Source organism: Ruditapes philippinarum, unplaced genomic scaffold (genome assembly GCF_026571515.1).
Source record: "Ruditapes philippinarum isolate M1 unplaced genomic scaffold, ASM2657151v2 ctg5050_1_1_1_1, whole genome shotgun sequence".
Classification (NCBI taxonomy): domain Eukaryota; kingdom Metazoa; phylum Mollusca; class Bivalvia; order Venerida; family Veneridae; genus Ruditapes; species Ruditapes philippinarum.
Genome location: NW_026857878.1, coordinates 2,457 through 26,598, shown reverse-complemented (window position 1 = coordinate 26,598; position 24,142 = coordinate 2,457). Strand labels below are relative to the sequence as shown.

Genomic DNA, 24,142 nt, shown 5'->3' with positions numbered 1-24,142 from the left:
TATCTGACATAACAACAGACCACCAATGAAATCAATTATGAATGTTGTCTGCAAGTGTGAAATCGAGAACCAATATTACATATACTCATATAGCAGATAGAACCTAATAAAATTATTCCTCATATAAAAATGTTTGTCCTAAATCACTTTGAATTAATTTTGCTATTTTCCTAAGCAGGAAATATCCAAATGATACATTTTTTATTATTTTAATCAATATTTCTTATAGTACTTATGAAAGAATGTGTCCACTGTAGACCATTCTACTCTGTTGACTTGTTTGTCTAAAATTGTGTAACAGTTATAAAACTGTTTACAAGACGTTAGTATTTTGGTGATACAAATATGGACTTTTTAGCTGTTGAATATGATGTGATATGTACTGAAAACATTAATATTGACCGAGGCAATCGATATCGCCGAGGTCAATATTAATGTTTTCAGTACATATCACATCATATTCAACAGCTAAAAAGTACATATCTGTTTTATTATATAATCTATAAATAGCTTTTATATGGCTGATCACATCTGCCATTGCATACGACGGAAATCATTATTTTTCAGCTTGTCTACTGTTTCCATAATTTGGCCCTTTCCATTGGCATGCTAATCCCTATTGTTCTTTAAAATGAAAAACGGTAACTAAAATAGACTAATTTGACTCTTATGTACACCCACACACAGTTTTTTTCAGAATAATAACAACAAATTTGTCGTGACGTCACGTAAAAGTCTCGCATCTTAAAGGGATTTCCAGAAAATCTATTTTTAGAAGAAAAACCGGTGAACTTACTCTGAAAATCTATTTTTAGAAAAAAAAACAGTGAATATACTCTGATATTGACCTGTTATTTTTTTACAAAAAGTTGCTTGTTAGCCAATCAGGGAAAGGCATTTCAAAGCTTTTTATATATTATATAATAATATTTATTATTTAATGTATTGAGGCAGAGAGTGTCTAAAAAGCTTCTAACTTTCTACTCAATCATTTTTGCATTTGATTGTAATTATAATTATTGTGTATAAATATTTGATTGAATAAAATATTGTTTAAACTAACTGAAATCGGAAAATGCCCACTAGCTGTACAAGCTGGAAGAAAATTGTTTGCAACTTTATTAATATAATAAATAAAATAAAACAATAAGCCTTTATCAAATGCGATTTTAGAAGAAAGAGAAATTGACATTGTATAATTTCTTTCAGACGGAAATGCTGAACGTGTATCGTTGACTCCTACTCTAGCTGATATTTTTGAAAATGAAGGCATTGATTTCAACTGTACTACCAGTAAACAAGTCTCACTTTTAATTTGGAACAAATATACAAAAGAAAGTAACGATACTGCAACTGTTATTAACAACAATGGCACATGCAAATTATATGGATTTAATAATTCCACTCATTCTGTAACTTGCCTAACTTTATACGAGGTGATATTGCGTATTTCCAACGTAACTAGGCAACAACACGGTCAAAAACTGAATTGTGAAGACGGAAATAACGCAAAAAGTGATTTGTCTACTATATATGTTAGAGGTATTGTATCAATTTCTTTTATTTATTTTTGACGAAATGTTTCATAATTTAAAATTGTTTTCTTTAATTTGCAAATTAAAATCGCTTGAAATTGAAATCAACAAAAATATAATGCGTATATGTATACAAATATTTTCTTAATATATTTAACAGTTCTTCAGGTACACTGTTTTAGAAAGGCATTTTTTGGTGGAAGTATTAACTTAAAGTAATTAGAGTTCATTTGTAATAGTTCTTAATATTTTAAGATGTTTTGCTTCCATCAATCACAATATAGTTTTATTTCAGTATCAATTACATCAGTAAATATTCAAAATGCATCCAGAAACCATGAAGTTAGCATTATAGAAAACATACCGGCACTTCTTATTTGCGAGACTTCTGTTGGGCGCCCTGCAGCACAGATAACATGGAAACAAATCACAGATGACAAGGTAATTGAATTCACAAATAATTCAATTACAAGTAATATCTCAACAGAAACCATTGAAAACATGGGCATGGAGAGAACTAGAAGTTACCTTGAAATAATACCGGAAAGGGGTGTAAATGGCACACGTATTTTCTGCGAGGCAACAAACGGAAAACCAGCTACGGCAAGCAAAGAAGTGACTTTATATGTACAATGTAAGAAAAATATCTTTTAGTGATTATATCTATGTAAATTCAACAAAATAATTTGAGATTAGCTCATTATATCCTTTTTAATGACACATATTATCTTTAAATTACATAAAGATTTTTTTCATATGGAAAAATGTCCCCTTTTCTGAATGTTTTGTTAAATAGTATCGTTCTATAGAACAGTGTATTCCTATCAATGATCTTACCTCACGAACTAATATGTACTGTTTTTATTCCCTTTCTCGTTAAAGCTTTTTTGTATTTATCTCAAAGTGGTAAAGATCCTTCTTAATGGATGGAGACATAAAAGTACATGTACTTAAATGTATTTACATTTTACTTAAATGTATTTACATTTAAACAAACACAGTGAAATGAAATTAATTATTCGGTTGGTTTCAAGTAAAAAGATGAAAGTATTGACTAAAATTAAACAAAGTGTGTCGAAATAATTAGGATTAAGTGTTTGTTATGCTTTAATATATGCATCTACAAACTGACAAAATTATGTATGAATTTGCTTTAAAAGGCCGGTGTTTATGTTTATTCAGCACCATTTCACATGTATCAGATGCATGTTCATTTAAAAATAAATATCACTTTTTTTGTTTTATAATTCTAGATCCACCGAGCACGCCAGAATTCTTTATTGATGAAACGATAGTTAGTAACAAAGTACGATATATCTTAGGAAACAACGTATCAATAATTTGTTTGAGCGACAGCGATCCGCATCCAATTTATTTATGGCAGTCAAGAATATCTGGAGAAGTTGAAACACAGACTTTTATGCTATCAAACATATCGAAAAATGACACTTTGCAATGTACTGCAAGTAATGTAATTGCGCATACAAATGGTACCTACGTTCAAGTAAATAATACTGCTAGTCTTGAAATTGAAGTAATGTGTGAGTAATATATAGTCATTATTTGAACATTTTTATCACCGAAACCATATGTTATTTGCACAAATATTTAGTTTAATCATAAAACATCATATCTTTTTTATTAACAAATTTGAAAATAATGCCATACTCTTTGAAAACATGTTAGGTTTAACAAATTTAAATAAACGTGTAGAGTATATGTACATAAAATGTATCAATGGCACTTTTATCCACAAATGGATGAAAAATACTAGGATAAACATTAATTTTGCAGTCCTGACGCAAAATACATTTACTCAATTTCAGCTCCTCCCACCAAACCAATCCTTCATTTCATACTTTCTGAACTGGAAACTCCTATTGTGAATGAAACATTGCATGTGATTCAAGATGATAGCATAATGATCTCGTGTCAGTCACATGGAAATCCTAGTCCTAATAATTTATGGATCGGATACAGCAAGGATTCCGTATTAAAAATAAATTCAATAAAGACAAATATAAATCAAACATGCGTAGCTTCAAATGAAATGCACGAGACTGTAGGAGTTGTAAGAAATAGCTCTGCAAACACAACGATATCAATAATTGTTTCATGTACGTATATCAAAGGGACTCAACTGAAGTACTAACGCCGCTCAAAACAAAATATGAAAAACACATTGTTAGGAAAGATAGTCAGAATTTAACTAAAATCGATGTTATGCGATTTTTAGCCCGATGACGTATGGGCGCTTTTCAATTGAAAGTCATTTTTTAACAATAAAAAATGATTTATCTTGAAAAATGGTGTGAACAAATGTGCAGAAATTTAGTACATCTTTCATTGGTAAAGACTACGTATATTATCTCACAAAAATATTTCTAAAAACATCAGCGGAGTTCCTTTAAAACTTACTACGTAATTGGCGGTTATATAATACGTATCATGGTTTTAATTACGTTTCAAAATATATATTTCGAACAAAAAAGCTGATTAAGTATATACAGTATATCAATATGGATTTATAACCTTCAAATATTTACAATACACTAAACAACAATATGTGACAAACAGCATAATACGCCGACTTATTAAAATCTTTTTCTTACTCTTTTTGTATTTTGAATCATAACATAGTTTAATTCTTATTTTACTAGATCCACCCGGAAAACCCTTTTTAACGTTTCACAATCATTCTCAACGAGAAGGTGTAGGTAGCATCATAGGAATCAACAACATTTCCGTTGTTGAAAATTCCTCATTTACAGTTACCTGCAAAGCAAGCGGATCTCCTTCCCCTACATATACATGGGAAACTATTAGCAAGGATAAGTCACCAAATCTGACAATGCACAATATAAACAGGGATCAGCGCGGAGAGTATGCGTGTATTGCTGAGAATATATTAAGACGAAGTATTCCGGAATATGAAGAACGACGGAATATCACCACTTTTCTGTTTATAGATGTGTTATGTAATTTAATTTTTACACATTTTTTGCCTCTGCTTATCTGCTAACATAAGTATTTTCTTTACAATTCAAAAGTATTTACATGAGTATTATAGGTGGCATGGAGGGGACATCAGAAATATTTTATCTATCACGTGCGCACGAGATAGGTACAATGTGCGCACGCGATAGCTACTACATGCGAATACGATAGCTACAACGTGCGCCCGTAATATTTTGTACGTGCAAACTTAGTAGCTATCGCGTGCGCACGTGGTTGAAATATATTTCAGATGGACCCTTTAAGTCACCGTACTATTTTAATTGTATTTTGTTATTATTCTGTTAATAATCTATAAGGACCTGTTGTTAGTCATACTTTACTAGATAATCCAACAATAAAATGCCTTGAAACTGAAATAAAATACATGATATATGATTATCAAAATTGCAGTTCCAAGCAAAATTGATAAATTCTTCGTCCAAGGGAATGATAACACATCCTTTATCCAAATAACTGAAAACAAGACTTTGACATTTAACTGCAGTGTTGAAAGCAATCCAGGATCATATATGACATTAACATTTAAAGAAAAAGCCTTACTGCGCAAATCATCAGCAAACACTTTGATACACACCCATAGGATCAGATCTTGTCTGGACGAAGGAATTTACAAATGTTCGGCAAACAACAGCTTTAACAGAATGACATCTTCTAAAGAACTATTAGTAAAAGTCAGATGTGAGTAACCGTAACTACTTAAAAGTTGATGAATCAGTGCAGCTTATATATTCTAGTGCATGTTTGATAACAATACAACAAATCTGGAAACTGTAGTTTATCTTGAAATGCAATCGCCATTCTCGTAAAGTATGTTGATTTATGTTTTTCAACTATTTAAAATATTTCCAGTGTATGAAATATATTCAAGTTTCTTGTAAGGTGTTTTTTTATAAACTGACAGTTTAATAACAAACTTTTATGTTATATTTCAGGTTCTCCTTTAGCTTCACCGTTGTTTTATTTGAATACAAATGTAAACAGTAATTTACATGAGACAATAACATTATCTTATATTGCTCTGGCCAATCCTAAGCCAGATTTTGAATGGTTCAAAGATAAGGGTACCTATTGGGAAAAGTTGATTGATGTCACAAACATCAAAATAGTGACATTGGGCCTGACATCAAATCTTACATTCAAGACAGTTACAGAAACAGATTATGGACAATACAAGTTGATAATACAAAATGAGATAGGTTTATCTCAGCAAATATTTAATTTAATCCCAAGAAGTAAGTAAAATATAAAACATAACAAAACTGTCATAATTGTTTAATAACAAGATGTTATTATGTACATTTTTATCAATTTTGCATACTTTCATTTATCTAACTCTCATTTTATAACTAATTGAAAACTACAAAACTTTATATACATCATGTTGCCTTTAAAGTGGCACGAAAATAACATAAAATTTATAGTTTTTTATTAACGCTCCTTGAAGCTTAGTGTAACCTATACTTAATAAGTATTACTGAAATATTTCAATCAGTTTCATTACAAAAACAAGTGGTCAGCTTAGCTAAACAGATTAGAAAAAGTCTACTGTTTTGTTTTTTAAATGGAATATCTAACAGTTCATGGCTAATGCAGATAGTGGTTACAAAATCAAAAGAAATTCCAAGCTTAGATTAAAGTCAAATGGTTTCTGGCAGTAAAGAATTTATTCATGTATCTTTTAAAAGATTCTTATGCCGTAAAAAAGATATTGTGATGAACACAAAATGTATATTCTTTGTATTGTTCAAAATCATATCACACTCTTTTAACACATAATCACTATTATTACATTATTTGTTCTATCTCAGTGAAACCTTCAGAAAAGAACAACAACATAATTGGAATTTTGGTGGGAACTGTATGCGGCATATTTGGTGCTTCACTTTCGGTTATGTTATTTGTTTGGATTTTCAGGAGAAGGTAAAATTCAATATTTTGCAGTTTTTAAAGTGCACTCAATTTAACATTTAACAGTAGCCAATGTTTCTACATAACATGTACATGGATACATATAACATTAAGTAATTTCCATAAAATAATTTTGTAACTATATGTTCAAACATTACATCTTTATAATGAACTGAAATCAGTACATTAAATGTAACATCTGACTACCATTTATAAATTAAGCCTAACAAATTAAGTGTTCAATGTTCCTTTTTCTGGATGAAAGTCAAAATTTTTATCAAACATAAAACAAATAATTAAGTACAGTTGGAATATGGAGACGGGTATGCCATCTAAGATCTACTTAAAATGTTGTGTGTCATTTTCGGAAGATTAAATATTTTAACTGTATATTGTCCAAAGATGATACTGCCTATTTTGCATACATTTTCCGGTTGTTGAACAAACTGTTTGAAAACTTAGATATTCCTTCCATTCTTCTTAAGGTTGTTTTCTTGTAAGTGTATACTAGTATAAGTATACCATAAGTGTCTTTATCACAGTATGTTATTCTGTCAAAAAAAGCCGAGCCAAGGGCAATATTTGTGCCATTTGAAGTGAGATTCGAATTGACCTCGATCTGCTTTATTTTTGTTAATTAGTATAGAAGTATTGATGTACATTGCTTTTTTAAGTAATTGTCCTATTGTAATTTTACAAAATCATTTCAAACATGCCATAACAGTCGATGCCACTGCTGCATACGAATAGACATACAACCATTCAAAAGTAAAAACGGTAGACAACCATTGAAGCATGAAAAAAACAGATACTAGGTTGACTCGAACAAAATACCTTATGAGCGTAAACGTTGTCTTTTACAACATATCATATATGCAACATTTCCAGATCAATATTTTCGGACAATAATTAGTTATCATGCTTATATTACAAAATCATCTACATGCTTTAATGTCTTTATACTCCAGTAAAGTAGTTTAAGAACCTAATAAGGTCCAGCCTAAAGGGGAGAGACATTTTCAATATCATACAAACTGGAACGCGTTATGATTGTGTAGCAATATGACATAAAATAAATTTAACCTACTATGTATAAAACAATAAGCTGCAATGGTAATTTTGTACAATACACCTTTACCATGAAAGATGCATATTTTCTTGTATCTCAGACACAATAAGTCACACAAGATATATTTATTGCAAGTTAAAATCTGGTGTAGTATTGTACAATATTCTTCATTACTAATTTTCATCATTCTTATCATTATGCATACTTACAGGCGTATTGGTAGAGAAACTAACGAACCACATTACCAAAACATGACGACGTTTCGTAAGATTTCTTTTTACATCTTTTTTTAAATTCATATTATCTTACAATTAATGGTCAACATGTCTAGAACAAATCATTTATAATTATATCATAGATATTAACATAACTTTCAATTTATTATAAAATAAACTTCATCTTATAACATTTTTTTCTTCGTCACATCTTATAATTTTAAGTATTATTGTAAACGGAATATTTTGCTATGCATGATAATCTCGATGCATTTTCAGCAAAAAATGGTTAATTAATTGCATTATATCCTTTTGTCAATGATCTTATTTGCATAAAATATTAAAAACATATCCAGAAATGTTCATAGTATTTTTGCATGTTTTGAATACAGGTAAACAAACGGAATCAAAACCAGCAAGGGTAAATAACAAGGACAAAATGCCAAGACAAGAATCAGATTTAAATGAAACGATGTTGCAAGAAGTTGATGATAATCCTGCTGAAACAAATGAGCGCACTGAATACTACAATTCTATTGAAAAGATAGAAAACATTGATACAATAAAAGTATCAGAACTGTATCAATATGTTGTCGGTAGAAATGAAGATGACTTTGCACTCGAATATCAGGTAATACTCTAGACGTATTAAGATATATGAACGCCTAAATGTTAACTATTTATTATAGTTTGCATATTATGTCTTTATTTCGATGTTGTTCATTATTTATTAATAGAATGTGACTTTAATAGATTTCAATGAAATTGTCTTATTTAGTTTAGGTTAAAGATGTTTTCCGGAGTTTTCATATAGACATAATAGCCAAAATTAAAACTGGCATGTTATTAGAATATGATAAAAGAAACATTTTAAACGGAAACAAATTGGGGTCACCTGTCTCATTTTCGAGTTATCTGCCCTTGAATTGAACTTTTCCGTTAAATTCAGGGGCAGATAATTTACAATGAAGCAAACCAATACATTATTATTTTTCTATTTTCATGAAGCTTACCTTCGTCTTAGTCAATATGCAAAATTTCAAGAACAAATTTAGAGTGGATATTTTTTTTCACACGTCTTCTCTTAACCTGTGCATTTTTTCATAAAAATTGGCCTATTTTTATGAATTTAAAACACCTTTTTTTTTCAATGAAAAAAAATTACAGAAACAACATAAGGAATTGCATGTTATTATGTATTGTATTCAATAATAAAAAGAAAAACATTATCCACAAGTAAAAGCAAGAATTCATTTACGTATGTATATGTTATCTGCACTTTAAATGACCTCAAATAAGTAGAAAATTCTGATTCAGGGGCAGATAACTCAATAATGAGAACGGTGACCCAAATTATTTTTTGCTTAAAATGTTTTTGTTATCATATTCTAACAACCTGCCAAGTTTAAAGAAATTCTATGGAACAGTTTTAATTATGCCTATATGTATATATGAAAACTCCCGAAAATGTCCTAAATCATATTTTATTAGGCAAATATACAAGCATGTATCATTGTACCTTACAATATATATGGATTGGTAAAAAGCATATTACTTATATCAATTCCTTTCCATGATAGAGTTTCTTTCGTCTTTATTATTTCACTTTATATGATAAGTGCATGTTTTAAAGTTCAAAATTGATCTAAATTTATTTAGTAAATTTTAGTTTGAGAAACTTTATGATCATAAGTTTGCAATAGCTTGTCAAATATAGCTTCAGTTTTCACTTATTGTTTCACAAGCTATACTGTGATAATTGTAACTATAATGTGTGAGCAATGTAAAGTAAATCCTTTGGGCATCGTTGGCACATATTCGCAATAAAAATGTAAATTTAGATCCGTTATACTGTTATTGTTATACTATTTAGATGATTAAGTCACACACTATTTAGATTTTTTTCCTTGATATATGGTTATGATTTCGTTTTATTAACTTAAGTTACTGTTGAAACAAAAGTAATGTCTTGCGAGGCGTTAATCTTGATATATCCTCAGGTTTGGCACAAAAAGATGCAGAATTTCATCTTGCCATAAACAAAATAATTCAATATTATCATCACAAACTGGCAAGTATTTTTCAAACAGATGTTTACTATGTATTTTTGCAGAATATACCTACAGAACTCCAGAAACCATGCAATTTTGCTACACAACCTGAAAACATAGCATTGAACAGATACAATGGGATATTTCCTTGTGAGACAATTAAACTCTAAAATTCCATTTTTGAGAACATGTTTCTGAATTTTATTTCATCTGCGATAATTACTCATACTTTTTAGGGCCATATTTTTTTTAATCTTTGTTTTTGGGAAAAGTAATAAATAAGACGGCTTTTAAGGGTCATATAAATTTTTCGTTAAAAACTTTGAAATGTCCATGCAATTATAGTCTTCACATTTCAGATGACCACTCAAGGGTCAAGATACCTTCAATACCGGAATTTTTCATGAATGCATGCTACATAGATGTAAGTTGATGTACATATGCATTTCATTATTTAGTCAATTTGTTTTTCGTTAGTAAGAATGAAAAATAATGATAAAAAGATCAAAAACTTACTTTCTTATTAACACTTTCAAATTTCGAATATGATTTATCTATTTGCAGGGATTTGAGAGACGTAACGCATATATTGCGTCATTAGGTAGTTATACATTACTTTTAAGACTGAAGTAACCGTTTGACCCTATTGATGTAAATTTATTAACCATCTATTTGAGGAATTGCGATCAATCTGTTTGACAACATTCATATTTGTCTTAGGATGAAAAAGATGTAAATGATGCCAAAGATCAGAACGTTCCGTAAAAAGAACATCGCCAACGTTTTACACTTTTACTCGAAAGCTTCATTCAAGTTGATTTTTGATTGTTTAAATTGATTTAAGAACAACTTTATTTGAATGTCTTAAAAGTGTTTCTCGATGTTCTTCTAACAACTGTTCTTTTTACATACAATTTATCTTGATGCCACTGCTTAAATCAAATAGCATCCATATGAATATTTTGCACAAGATTGAAATATATATATTGCACAAAAATACCAACAAAAAAATGCATGATGTTGTTAGTCATTTTTGCGAAATTGAAACCATAATAGTGTATTAATCGCTTTTATTTTTTTTATATCTAGGTCCTACAGTTAAAACGACAAACAACTTTATAACCTTTTGGCAAATGGTGTGGTATGAACAATCAGACGTTATTGTAATGCTAACAAATCTTCGGGAATTATCGGTATTGTTTAACCAAGTTGATTTTCCTTTCTAGCGCTGATAACGTCTTTATGGCGAGCAACTAAAAGTCAAAACATCAACAATATAGATTAGAAAATAAATGTCATTATTATTTCTTAAAACTAGAATTGTTAAAACGTTGACGCATTGAAAGACAAGTAAACATAAAAATTGCAATCCAGTGATACTTAAAACGAGTGTATGAGCATTTCCTTTTATTTCCAAAACGAAAGACAAATTATCATTATATATGTTTTTCATTAGCATTAAGTCTGCATTTAAAGCATTCCAACCGTTTTTCAGGGAATGAAATGCGAACAATATTGGCCGGGGTCAGAAAAAATAACATATGGCGACATATGTGTTTCCAGCATGAAATCGGATATATTTGCTGAGTATACAGTCAGACGATTTCAGTTGCTAAAGGTTAATGTTTCAAAATATTGCCATTGTTAGAGATAGCACGATTATATACATTTTATTATGTACGCTATTGTTAACTAGAAATGACACCAGTAGCTAAATGATGATTGCTTGTATGAACAAATAAAAATCATGCACGCCTAATGCATAATGTAGGTAACGACAAAATCTTGTATGTAATCTATTTAAATCCAAGACAGACATATTGAAATTACTCAAAGTGAATACAAACAATTTAATGGTTATCTTTAAATGTATTGGATACAAATTATCGCACTTTTATTTGAAATGTGTTAAAGAAAAACGAAAAGAGGTATGTTACACAACTTCACTTTACTGCATGGCCGGACAAGTCAGTCCCAGAGGATGTCACGAGTTTGATTGAATTTCGACAGCGAATGATTCAAACACCAACACATTTTACTGGACCTGTAATCGTGCACTGCAGGTAAATTTTATATCATAAAACAATTCTTATCATACTTAAGTATGTGTTTTAACTACACATTTCGTTTGGTCATTTAACTTAAATTATATTTTATTAGGGACGTCTGTGGGCAAGTAGTCAATGTCTTGGACTTTGAACCACTTATTCCGTATGCTGTGGGTTAAATTCCAACATTGACTTTGGATTGTGTTGTATGTGGAAGCTATTTTGCTAGCAAACCAAATGCCAGTGCTCTTACCCAGGTGCCAGTTCATGCTTAAAATAATGCACAAAGAGTACCTCATTATGTTGTATTCCAGTAATGAATCTGTAAAGTCAATCCGAATTGAAATCAGAGTAAAAAATATCATAATTCTTATTCAATTTACAGATCATATCTGTATATAGCTGACATTTGATTCAAATCCAAAAAAGGGGACAATCAACGTATTATATGTTAAATAATAGCACCTTTAGTGAGAACGTCAACCTAAGTTTGATATTCTTATTTGTATTAATATACAGAAACGTTTATGTGTTCGAAAAATGTGAAATGAAAGTATTTCGGCACAAAATCAAAAATGGTTATTATATAATAACAATCATTTAATATGTTGTTGTTATTCTGTATTTGTAATAAACATTTTTTTTTTAAATTGCTGTACTGGTATCGCGATCAAAAATAATTAAAATTTTGTTTTCTTATATATTAAATGAACAGTTGAAAGTCCAAACAATTTTGCCATAATTCTTTGCAATTGTATGACTTACATCACATAAATGATACATTACTTATATGACCAAAGGAAATGTCTGTACATATCAATTAAATTAAACATGTAACGTTCAAATTGTAAAGAAGTTTTTTGATATCATAGGCAGATAATACTTTTTCCTTAACATTTTCTTATATCAAATGTTGGTGGGTCACCACAGTAAATCTTTTGAAATATATAGTGAATTCAGTTCAACTTGACAATGGAAATAGCATAATGTCACTTTAAAAAGTTTGATGGACTTAGCTTTGATCAACATTTATGATATCATTGTATGGACGGTCATTTTCAGTGCTGGTATAGGAAGGACTGGAACTTTTATAGCATTGGACAGACTAATACGAGAAGGACACACCAATCATGACTTAAACGTATTTGAATGTGTACAACATATGAGAGGGCAACGTGTTAAGATGGTGCAAACGCTCGTAAGAAAAAGTTTTATAGTTTACCTCTAGTGATTAAATTATTTTAAAATATAATGAAATCTCCTGAAGACATAACATAAAAAGCCATTAAATGACTAATACTCATTATTGAAAACATGTATAAACTTCATACTCAAGGTGGTATTTTAACTTGATTTATTTGTATACCTATTGTTTTGTCCCCTTCTTTATGAAATAATAATACGTACACATAGTCCGAAGGTTCATTTTAAAAACCGAAATTAGCTGTATTTGATGTTTCAGGAGCAATATATTTATGTCTACAAAGCACTTGTTACTGCACTGACATTCGACTGTGAAGCAATTTCGTTGTCGTCTTTGCATGAGTACACTGAAAGGACAAGTAATAATGAGTACAGCAAACTTTTTCAGGTTTGTGTCAGATTTGTGTTATATAATGATGTTTTCACTTTCTTAGTTTTCACATCATGGTCACAAGTTCAACCGGAGAAGTTGCATCCATTTGTATTTTCATCAGATTAATCGTCCCTTTAGAAGGTTCCTTGTGTAAGGAAATATAATCTTATTACAAAGCAGGCAAAAACTGTCATTACATAATGATTGGTTTTAATCAGTAGTTGTGTAAATTCTTGAAATTATGATTATAATTTTTTCTCATTTGGTTAGTTCATTATCATTCTTTCTTTAAACTAATACTTAATCTTATATTTACATGTGATGCTTTACACTAGAGGGTTAATACACCGTTCTTCGAGATTTGACATCTGCAGATTTGTTTCTTAATTTATCATACCAGTGTGCCTATTTTAGTATGCAAGATTAATGCTTTTTTTTCAAGCAATTGCATCAAACCGTGGAGACGCAAAAGAAAAATGAGCAAGATGCATGCAGACGAAATGAAAAACAAACCAAGAAAAATTGCCCAGGAGCTGATATACCAGGCAATGATTTTCATTTAAATTAGGTTGCATTAATGTCCAAAACGATGTTATTTGCCATCAAACGACATTGCATTCCAAATTACGTCCAATAAATGGATTGAGCATAATGATTTGAATCGATGCGTTGAATTAGTCCTTTGTTCTTTCAGAACTTTTAAATAAGATAACAAATTTAGTAAGAAATTATATCGTGGGCATGATCAAATATATGAAATATTTACGATATATTCAAGCTTTACCCTATTTTCAAAAAGATTGGTTGTATTAATAACAAATGCCACATGATTAAAATAATCGTTCTGTTTAATTGTTTTTAAGGTGACATGTTTCGTGTTTATTTGCGTTTACGGAGGGGAAAAGAGGATTCTGATTATATTAACGCTGTTTTCATAAATGTAAGAATATTAACATAAACACATATTATTTATTACTTTAAGATTTAAATGAAGGTTCGTCATTTTCTTTTTAATGTCTTTCCAAAAGATACTTAGGATTTATATTTTTTTCTGCTTAATGCTTTTCATACCAATTAGTTTTTTACCAAAATGAGAAAGCAGTTTTATAATTTATCATTGCAAAGCAAATCAAACAAGAGCCGGTTGAACCGGGTGATGCTCCCCGATTAGGTTTTGGACACAGGAAGGTATACCTCTTGTTGTGTCAGAGTTATGCCACAGACAAAGTTCAAAGTGTAAAAACAACCCAAATATTGTGCACAACACATTGTCTCAATATTGTGATCATTTTTGTGAAATAGTTGTAAAATCCGACTTCAAATAACGAAGTAATGCGCCGGACATGATTTTGCTGCAAGGTCATGACATGACCTTGACCTTCAAGGTAGGGACCCAAATGTTGCATGCGGCATGTCGATTCAATATGGTGATCATCTCTGTGAAATAGTTGTTAAATCCGACTTCCAGTAACAAAGTTATGGGCCGGACACGCTTTTTGCTGCAAGGTCATGCTGTGACCTTGACCTTCAAGGTGGAGACCCAAATGTTCCGGACCCTGCGTCTCAATATGGTGATCATTTCTGTGAAATATTTTTAAAATCCGACTTCAAATAACAAAGTTATGGACCAGACACGATTTTGCTGCAAGGTCATGCTGTGACCTTGACCTTCAAGGTAGCTACCCAAATGTTGCGAGCAACACATCGTCTCAATATGGTGATCATTTCTGTGAAATATTTTTAAAATCCGACTTCAAATAATGAAGTTATAGACCGGACACGATTTTGCTGCAAGGTCATGCTGTGACCTTGACCTTCAAGGAAGCAACCCAGATGTTGCACGCGACACATCGTCTTAATATGGTGATCATATCTGTGTAATATTTTTTAAAATCCGACTTCAAATACCAAAGTAATGGACCGGACACACTTTTGCTGCAAGGTCATGCTGTGACCTTGACCTTCAAGATAGCAACCCAAATGTTGCGCACGACACATCGTCTCAATATGGTGATCATTTCTGTGAAATAGTTTTAAAATCCGACTTCAAATAACAAAGTAATGGGCCGGACACGATTTTGCTGCAAGGTCATGCTGTGACCTTGACCTTCAAGGTAGCGACCCAAATGTTGCGCGCGACACATCGTCTCAATATGGTGATCATTTCTGTGAAATATTTTTAAAATCCGACTTCAAATAATGAAGTTATGGACCGGACACAATTTTGCTGCAAGGTCATGCTGTGACCTTGACCTTCAAGGTAGTGACCCAAATGTTGTGCACGACACATCGTCTCAATATTGTGATCATTTCTGTGAAATATCTTTAAAATCTGACTTCAAATAATGAAGTTATGGACCGGACACGAATTCGGGACGTACGGACGGACGGACGGACTGACGGACAGATGGACGGACGGACAACCCGACGACTATATGCTCCCCCGAAATTTTTCGGGGAGCATAATAAATGAAAATGAATAACACAAGTCACCGACTTTCTAAATCGTTTGGTTTTATTTAAACTTAATTTCTATCTTAATTCTGTTTCAGAGTTTTACAAAACCAAACAACTTTATAATGGCCCAGTCACCACTACCTATAACTGTTGAGGACTTTGTCTCTATGGTTTATCAGGAAGATTGCATATGCGTTGTCTCTTTAGATGACATGAATGTATCAGAAATGGTAAAATGAATAAAGAAATAAATTTAATATTTACATTGTCCTTGCTTTTTAAGGCAATATATCGCACAATATTACACAATCTAAGCTAAATCAGAAGAACAAGAATAATACAAAAAATAATAAGTAGAAGTAGAAAAAAACATAATTATGCTCTTATGTTTATGTTTTACTTGATCGGGAAATATATTGTTTGCTTTTGGTTGCAAATACATTTTATGTCGTTTTGTTAATAATTATTATAATGACAATGAATATAATTATGTCGTTTGCTATATAATGCAATAGATTCCATAAAAGAAAGACAATGCAATAAGTTGGATTAGAGAATACGAAATGAAACAACTTCTAACTATTTCAGTCAGTTGGCAAATACATTCCTGAAAGAAAACAAAAGCTGAACTATGGAAATTTCATTGTTTCTAGCTCGTTAATTCAACAGAAAAAGCACTTTGTTTTGAAGAAACTTACTATATCCCATCAAGACAAGGTGAGCTTATCAGCACATTCTAATAGAAACTGTTTTCATTTAAATGATTATTTCATATCAAGTTAATTGTTATTTGTATGGTTTATTTTGAAAAATGGTAAATACAAAGTATCATAGGCTTCGTATACAAATATGACTTTGGTATTTGCAAGTCGTCCAAATGCGGTACAAAAAGTGTATACCACTTCCAATACACACAATGGCTTGCAGAGAAGGACACTCCAGAGTACACAGAAGATTTTGTGCAGTTTGTATGCGAAGTTCAGCAAAAAGCAAAAGAACATGGCGACAAGAAATTTCATATTCTTGTCCATTGCCTGTTAGTATATTTTATATGTTAGCAAGTTTTCTGAAAGCAACGCAAATTTATTTTTTTTTTAATCATACGCGTTTGTAGTTTTCAATGAGTTCACAATATTACAATATATTGGACTATAAATATTATATATCAACGCAATCGAACTGTAATAAATTCGTATGACCAATATTAATTAAGAACTAAACTATCTACTTAGGTGGTTTTGAATTTGAGGTTCTGTTTCAATTGCATTCATTTGATTTTTAAAGAATAAATTATGTTATAGTTAGGTATCCGATTAAAAAATGTACCATTTATTATTTTCCAATACAAATCGAAGACTCTAATGTTGACACATAAAAATATATAAAAGTCATTAATACAAAAGGCACCAATATCATAATTATTATATACTTTTTGCAGCAATGCAAACGAGAGGAGCGGTTTATTCTGTGCTTTGGCAATTATATTCGAGAAACTGAAGTTAGAGGGTCATGTCAGCGTGTTAAGTACACTAAGACATCTCAGAACAAGGAGACGGACAGCAATTATTTCAATGGTAATGAAAATATATTACAAAAATGTTTGTGGACAACGATATTTGTAACAAAACAATACATTTTGGACACTATTAAAGTCACACAAACTTGAAAAATGTAAAACATGTACACACGGTTCAATTAAACGTTGACATAGACGATACTAATACTATACAGTCAAACGTGTATTAAGCGACCGCGCAAGGGAAACATCCAAAACGGTCGCTTAATGAAACGTTCTCTTAAGACAAAGCATGATAAAAAAAAGTCAAAATTTATACAAGACATCTTTCTTTTGCAGTGGGAATGTTTTTGAACTTCATTTATATAAATGTTTAATAATTAGAACGCTCCGATAACCTTAAAATGGATGCTAATGTAAAAAAAGCTTTCTGATATTTTGACAAAACAGTTTTGATCCATAACGTACATGTTTGACACTTTTCCAGAACTTTTCCGATGTTTTTCCTTGTCTCCAACACGAAAACCTTAACAAGTGAGAAGTTCTCTGCTGTGCATGTTTCATTTAAAATGAACAAACTACATCTAATTGGAACGATTAATTTAATTGCTGTTCAAGTTCAAGGTCAATTCAATGCAGTATAACTACAACAGCGAAGCGTATACATCATCTCAGTAGGGGCGTAGCGTTGCATTGTTTTATCGATATTATTGAATATTACACGTCACGCGTATACTTAACTTCATTTGCATACGCTAACACGGTTTGGGAAATAGAGTTTCTCACACATTTATATGTTGTATTTTGAGTGTTGATACTTGTGACATTACGAGGCGGCGTTCTCTTAAAACACAATTACTTGACAGGTGAATTAGTCGTTTGATGAAAAGATTGATATCTCAATTAGCTGACTATTTAGCAGTCGGTGATCGCGTTTGGCAAAAGTCGCTTAATACATTAAATATATAGAGAGAAAATGATCGGGGGGAATTTAAGACAAAAGTCACTTAAAACACGTGGTCGCATTGGCCAGTTAAACTGTGTTATGAACGTTTTTGCAAAACTTTAGGTTATTGCTTGCTTATTTATATCAATTGTAACAAATGAACCGCTTTTTGTTTCAGGAACAACTCAGATTCTGTTTCGAAGCATCAAGTATCTATACTAGATTATTAGAAATAGATGAAAGACAAATAAACGAAAATCAGTAGATGTTCGTTCGATAAATGAGCTTTATTAAACTTGAAAAAAAATATATTTCTGAACTATTTAATCAATCATATAATCATTAAAATACTATGAATTTGAATAATGAAAGTTGAAAAGGGAATGTATTATATACAGGTTGAAAAATTGAATGTATTGAGGTTTGACCAAAATGCTATCTTATTGTAATTCCAATTAATGAAGGGATATTAAGATTTTAAGCCTCGCGTGATTTGTGGATAGAAACACTTAAAGCCGCATGCCCCCGAATAAGCCCAAATAGTTAAAAAAAAATTAACTTGAGAAAAATGTACTAACATGTTAAGAAAAGTATAAAAAGCAAGATAAAAGTAATGACTTTTATGTTATGTACGGTTAATCAATGATTTTTCAGTATTTATCAACATTTTTGCATACTGTGACCTATATATTGGTACTAGTGTCGTCGTTTGCAATGTGAAAATTACTTCCTTTGCTCACTTCATCATTATATTATACTTAAAAAAATCTTCTTTTTTCGTGAAAACTAGTATGAATCTAGAAGCATGCTGATTTAATTTCACATAATGTAACAACAACCGCTGATTATACCAGACGGTCCGTTCGTGCTTACCGAGTGTCAAGTTCCGGCTTTTTATTATTGAATAGAATGTTTTAGATATGTATTTTCTATATTGATTAGTTCGGTATAATTACGAAATAACAATCACCCTCTACTAATGGTGATAAAGCTTAGAATATATCACTGACATGGAAATGTTAACATCGATGTTCGCATATTTATTAATCAGTTTTTGATATTATCATTGATTTTATGCAACGGAATACATGCATACACCAATTTAAAATTTTGAATTTATTATTTCTTAATTCTTGGATAAGGATATTGCCTTAAATACAAAAGGAACAATAATGTTCAATGCTTTTATTGTTTCTAAATGACAATCATCTTTTTTTGCCGTAATAATTATTGCTGCGTTAGTTTTAAATGTATAATAATAATATGCTACCATGCTACAGATTCATAGAATTGAATAGGTAATTTTTGTTTAGTTAAATACATGCATTTAGTTTCCTGCAACATTTTGATAATAACTGCAACATATTGTTTCCAAAAAAAGGTCTATTTTTTCATTGAAAAATAACAAAACAAAATAAAAGAAAGAAAAAGCTGTTTCGTATGAAATGGTCATTACTATTCAATATATGTGTATATTTTCTTTATAATTTTATATATTTTAAGTTATTTTCAAATATTTGGACTTTAAGCATCTTTTTGCTCTTAAGACACATTTGTTGGGAAACATAATTCAAAAAAATAGTGAGATAAATATCAAATATAGTTGCTACAATTTTTTCACAAAAGTGTAACATGTAATAGAAAGAGCATCGAAACACGAGGCTATCTGATATGTACGAGGGGGCGTATCCCCCGAGTATTAACCAGATTGCCGAGTGTTTTGATGTTCTTTCTCTTTTGTATCATAGTCAAACATAAAAACACGTTCCTTGTTGTCACAATATGAAGCCCCGGGAAAGAAGTAACCAATGAACGAGCATCTAAATATGAAATTTCTGTAGCTTTCCTTTATCTTCCGTCACAATAAGTAAACCCCAGCAAAAATTAGCCAATCAATGGGCATGCTCTGGAGTGCGGGTAACTAATACCTGCACTCCAGTTAACGCACTGTGCATGTATATGTATACGACCTAACTCTGACACAATTTCAACAGAAAGGTCCCCAAACTATGATACAAGATTTAGAATGATTTGATGTTTTACTTTGTACATAGCTTGTCTTCTTGTACCTTTTTGAATGATCATAAACTTGTTAAATAAAATAATTGTTTTATGAAGCTTCGCTGTACGTTTTTTCTTGTGCTTGACTTACTTTGTTATACTGTGTACAACAGAAGACAAAACTAGTATAATGCTAATGAAAATTAAATTCAACGTAGATAAATATATTGCAACATGTGTTTTCATTCCCTGAGACTGATTCATAAAATAAAATATTAGGTTGTATATACATTATATTTGTACTTAATACATAGTACATAATATTAAAATGATAATCTAGTTGATTAAACAGTGTTGTTCTATTTTTCAAACATTCGATCTAATTATGGCAAAACTATGAATTTATGCCATAAAATGAAACCAAACGGCTTAATAAGCCTGCATGTATAAGCCAGATTATGTTTAGTTAATAACGCTATCATTATTGCACTGGGCTACAAACGATAAATGTTAAAAGTGTAAAAGAAAACGACAGCATGTATAAGTGTCATTCCCCTTCAGTTTAATATATACTAATTTATTTATATCGACTGTGTTGGAAGCTCTTGAACCAACCAGTACTTCTTACAATGAGTGTCAAGTTTCTTGCTCAAGGGCAAATTGGCTTGACCCTGACAGGACCTGAGTCCATGTGGCCAGCAATCCTGAAAGTACTTGTCTTAGGCGTTAACAGATCGACCACGCCGTCACCCTTCCGTTTTGAAAGTACTTTCATTATAAACCGGGTTAGTTCAAAACTTATGATGCTGTATTAAAATAAATTTTACTTATACTATTCTCCCCGCCGTTCCTAACCCATTCACCCAATCATTAAACATTAAAGACAACAGACAATGGATAAATGAATGCCTGACTTGGATCTTTGGAATACCATAAATCAAAATGAAATTTAAACTGTGCATGCGACATCCGGAAAGTAAGTACATAGTATGCAGACTGTGCAACATAGCACTCTTCTAGATTTGGCACGTGCGATTTTTCTCACTGTTAATTGTCAAACAACTATCACAATACGTTAAACCTTCCGGGACATAATTTTTTATTTTCAATAAATTTTCTTAAAAATCAATGGTTTAAAAGAACTTTAAATGAACTGTAGATTTTCTTTATATCATATAGTGATACAGATTTGATGTGCTTTAAATTTATGGTTATCCTTGAACAAACAAAGCAAACAAGCGTTTGCCATATAATTTTCATCCGGTTTCGATTTTAAAAGAAGTCATACCATTTAGACTTTTTTTTATCATTTGTTTGAATGTGTGAATTGCAATAGACATCTATTAAGAAAACAGATATCAAATATTTTGATAAATATATTTTCTTAGTTACATAGATGAAATTTACTGAATGACATTGAAGTCACGTTGCCAAGTTTAGGTCCCGTTGGGCTCCTAGCGAAGCAAATTCGGCATGATTAATACACTTAATAAACAATTGCATACTCGAAATTGTTAAACATAAGAAAAGTAGACAAGTTTATCACAAACAGGTGTCAGGTGTTTCGGGTTCGTATCATGTTATCCTATAAAAGCAAATATTACATGACACACTGTTTGTTGAGCCGCAGAAATTTTATCTTGCAAAATAGTAGAACCTATGTATCGAATTATTGACCTACATTAGCAGGTTGTTTTGCATATCGAAATTACGCACACATAAGCGTCAACATGTTTTTGATTTTATCTTAAATACTGTACTACTTTGACTGCATTTAACGATATTATATATGGTTACTTGAGAATATCACCTTGACAAGTTAACCTCTCTACAAACAATTGAAGTAACATAATAATAAGGCGACATATTTAGAGTAAATAATAAACATACAACTTATTTTCAATTTTCAACAATTTCAATGTTCTTCTATACATATATAAATAGAAAACAGAAACAACAATAAACAGCAAAATAATTACGTCAAACACATTTTCATGGAAAGTATAGACATGTAATAAAAAAAGTACGCACATGCACTCATCTTTCAATGTTAACAAACAAACAAACAATAGATCTAGGTCTACATGTATATAAATTTCCATTAAAACATCAGTTTAAAGTTTTCTGTGCTTTAAACTCTATTTTCTATTTAAATAATCATTTGCTTTACGTATAAATTTTGACAATTTATTCAGTATTTTTATGTCAGCTGGAAATGTATTCCATAAACACTTTAAATGTAAATGTTTGTTTCATATTATTTGTCCGTGGCCTGAAGTGAGGCCATGGACAAATAATATGAAACAAACATTCACACACACACACACACACGCACACGCACGCACGCACGCACGCGCGCACACGCGCGCACACGCGCACACACATGTTTCAAATATGTTTTAAATCCGTTTCAAAATTGCATTTTTTTAATCGTGTTTACTTATCACATTATGCACTTGAGTATGCCATGTTAAATTGCTTTCAACACATATCCCAATTATAATATTTTGACTTGATGCATTTCCTATTATGATGTCACTTATAGCAAGTTCGAGATTTCTAGTCCACTTAGTTTTGAATTTTGAACCATATTGCATACACCTAGTTGGGTGCAAAGACATATAATCATTCATACACCATTTGTGGACCAAGTATTTCTTTCATAATACCGAGAATATCAGTGTCGGGTTTTTTAATGTTGAGTCATCGGCGTACATGTCGATGCAAACAGAATCTGAAATAAATATCATTTCATTAATAAGAAATAGCAAGGGCCCTAATGTTGAGCCTTGTGGAACTCCGGATCTTTCAAATTACAAGATTTAACAGTTGTTTTCTATTTGATAAGTGTGATAAAAATAGTTTCAAAAAACTATCATTAAAATGATTAAGTTTTAGTTTATGCAGTAATATTTCATGATCGACAAGATCAAATGCTTTTCGGAGATCATGAAATACGTATTTTCCACTGTCAATTTCTTTTAATCATGTATCAAAGTGTAATGTTGATGAAGTGAGGCATACATGATTTTGACAGAATCTGTTTCATTTATGTGTTATATATTTGTCTTTTCAAAATACGATTGCAGTTTGTTAGCGATATGACGTTTAAATATTTTGAAATGGTCGGTAAAATGGAGATGGGTCAATAATTACCCGAATATTGCTTATTTCCCTTTTTATAAACTGGAGTAACATAAGCATCTTCATTTATTTAGAAATATACTCCTGTATATACTGCTATTTATTACAGATTTTATTACTGGCGTTATATAAACACCACAAGTTTTGAGCTTATCTCATCTAACCCTGTGGATGTTTTAACATCTATTTTTGATATGATTTTTCTTGACTTCCAAAGCGGTGATAAAATTTATGAAACGACATTTTTTCAACTAGATAATGTTATAAAATTGAATAAGTGTCAGTCAGAAATCTTGTCTTTTCTATTATGTTTGAAATGTTGATAAAAGGTCCGTTAAAAGCGTTTACAATTCCGCATCAATATTGTGTCCGTTATCTAAAAGAAGTGTGTTAGGTAAAACATTGCTATGATAATCATCCGTGTTAGAGATATTTTTCGAACTTTTCCAAAGAAAACTTGTACTTTTGTGTTCTTTTATTGCATAATTAAAACAAATTACTTTTACTTTTTGTGTTTCATATAAGATAGCTTATATCTTATAATTTTCAATGTCTTTAATTTTGTGAAAATAATCTCTTTGATAATTTAACTCTCTAATTCCATCTGTGAACCAAACGTGTTGATGTTTTGTTTTCTTTTTTCGATTTGGTACGTGCA

The 24,142-nt window shown here is 30.8% G+C and overlaps 2 protein-coding genes across 2 annotated transcripts; both read left to right on the top strand.

The window, feature by feature from the left end:
• Positions 1–1,215: 1,215 nt before the first annotated feature.
• Positions 1,216–10,429, top strand: LOC132751331 (hemicentin-2-like). The gene is made up of 13 exons (XM_060741494.1): positions 1,216–1,542; positions 1,831–2,169; positions 2,789–3,076; positions 3,362–3,652; positions 4,196–4,513; positions 4,944–5,231; positions 5,486–5,785; positions 6,362–6,473; positions 7,742–7,794; positions 8,138–8,376; positions 9,859–9,946; positions 10,156–10,220; positions 10,361–10,429. Exons 2-13 carry the CDS (start codon positions 2,037–2,039, stop codon positions 10,427–10,429), a joined length of 2,244 nt encoding a protein of 747 aa, XP_060597477.1. The 5' UTR covers positions 1,216–1,542; positions 1,831–2,036.
• A 415-nt stretch (positions 10,430–10,844) lies between these two features.
• On the top strand, positions 10,845–20,638 carry LOC132751332 (receptor-type tyrosine-protein phosphatase epsilon-like). The gene is made up of 12 exons (XM_060741495.1): positions 10,845–10,989; positions 11,292–11,414; positions 11,711–11,859; positions 12,907–13,042; positions 13,307–13,435; positions 13,863–13,965; positions 14,284–14,360; positions 15,973–16,107; positions 16,466–16,594; positions 16,747–16,913; positions 17,316–17,451; positions 18,518–20,638. The coding sequence occupies exons 1-12, from the start codon at positions 10,930–10,932 to the stop codon at positions 18,602–18,604; spliced, it is 1,431 nt and encodes a 476-aa protein (XP_060597478.1). The 5' UTR covers positions 10,845–10,929; the 3' UTR covers positions 18,605–20,638.
• The last annotated feature ends 3,504 nt before the right edge of the window (positions 20,639–24,142 follow it).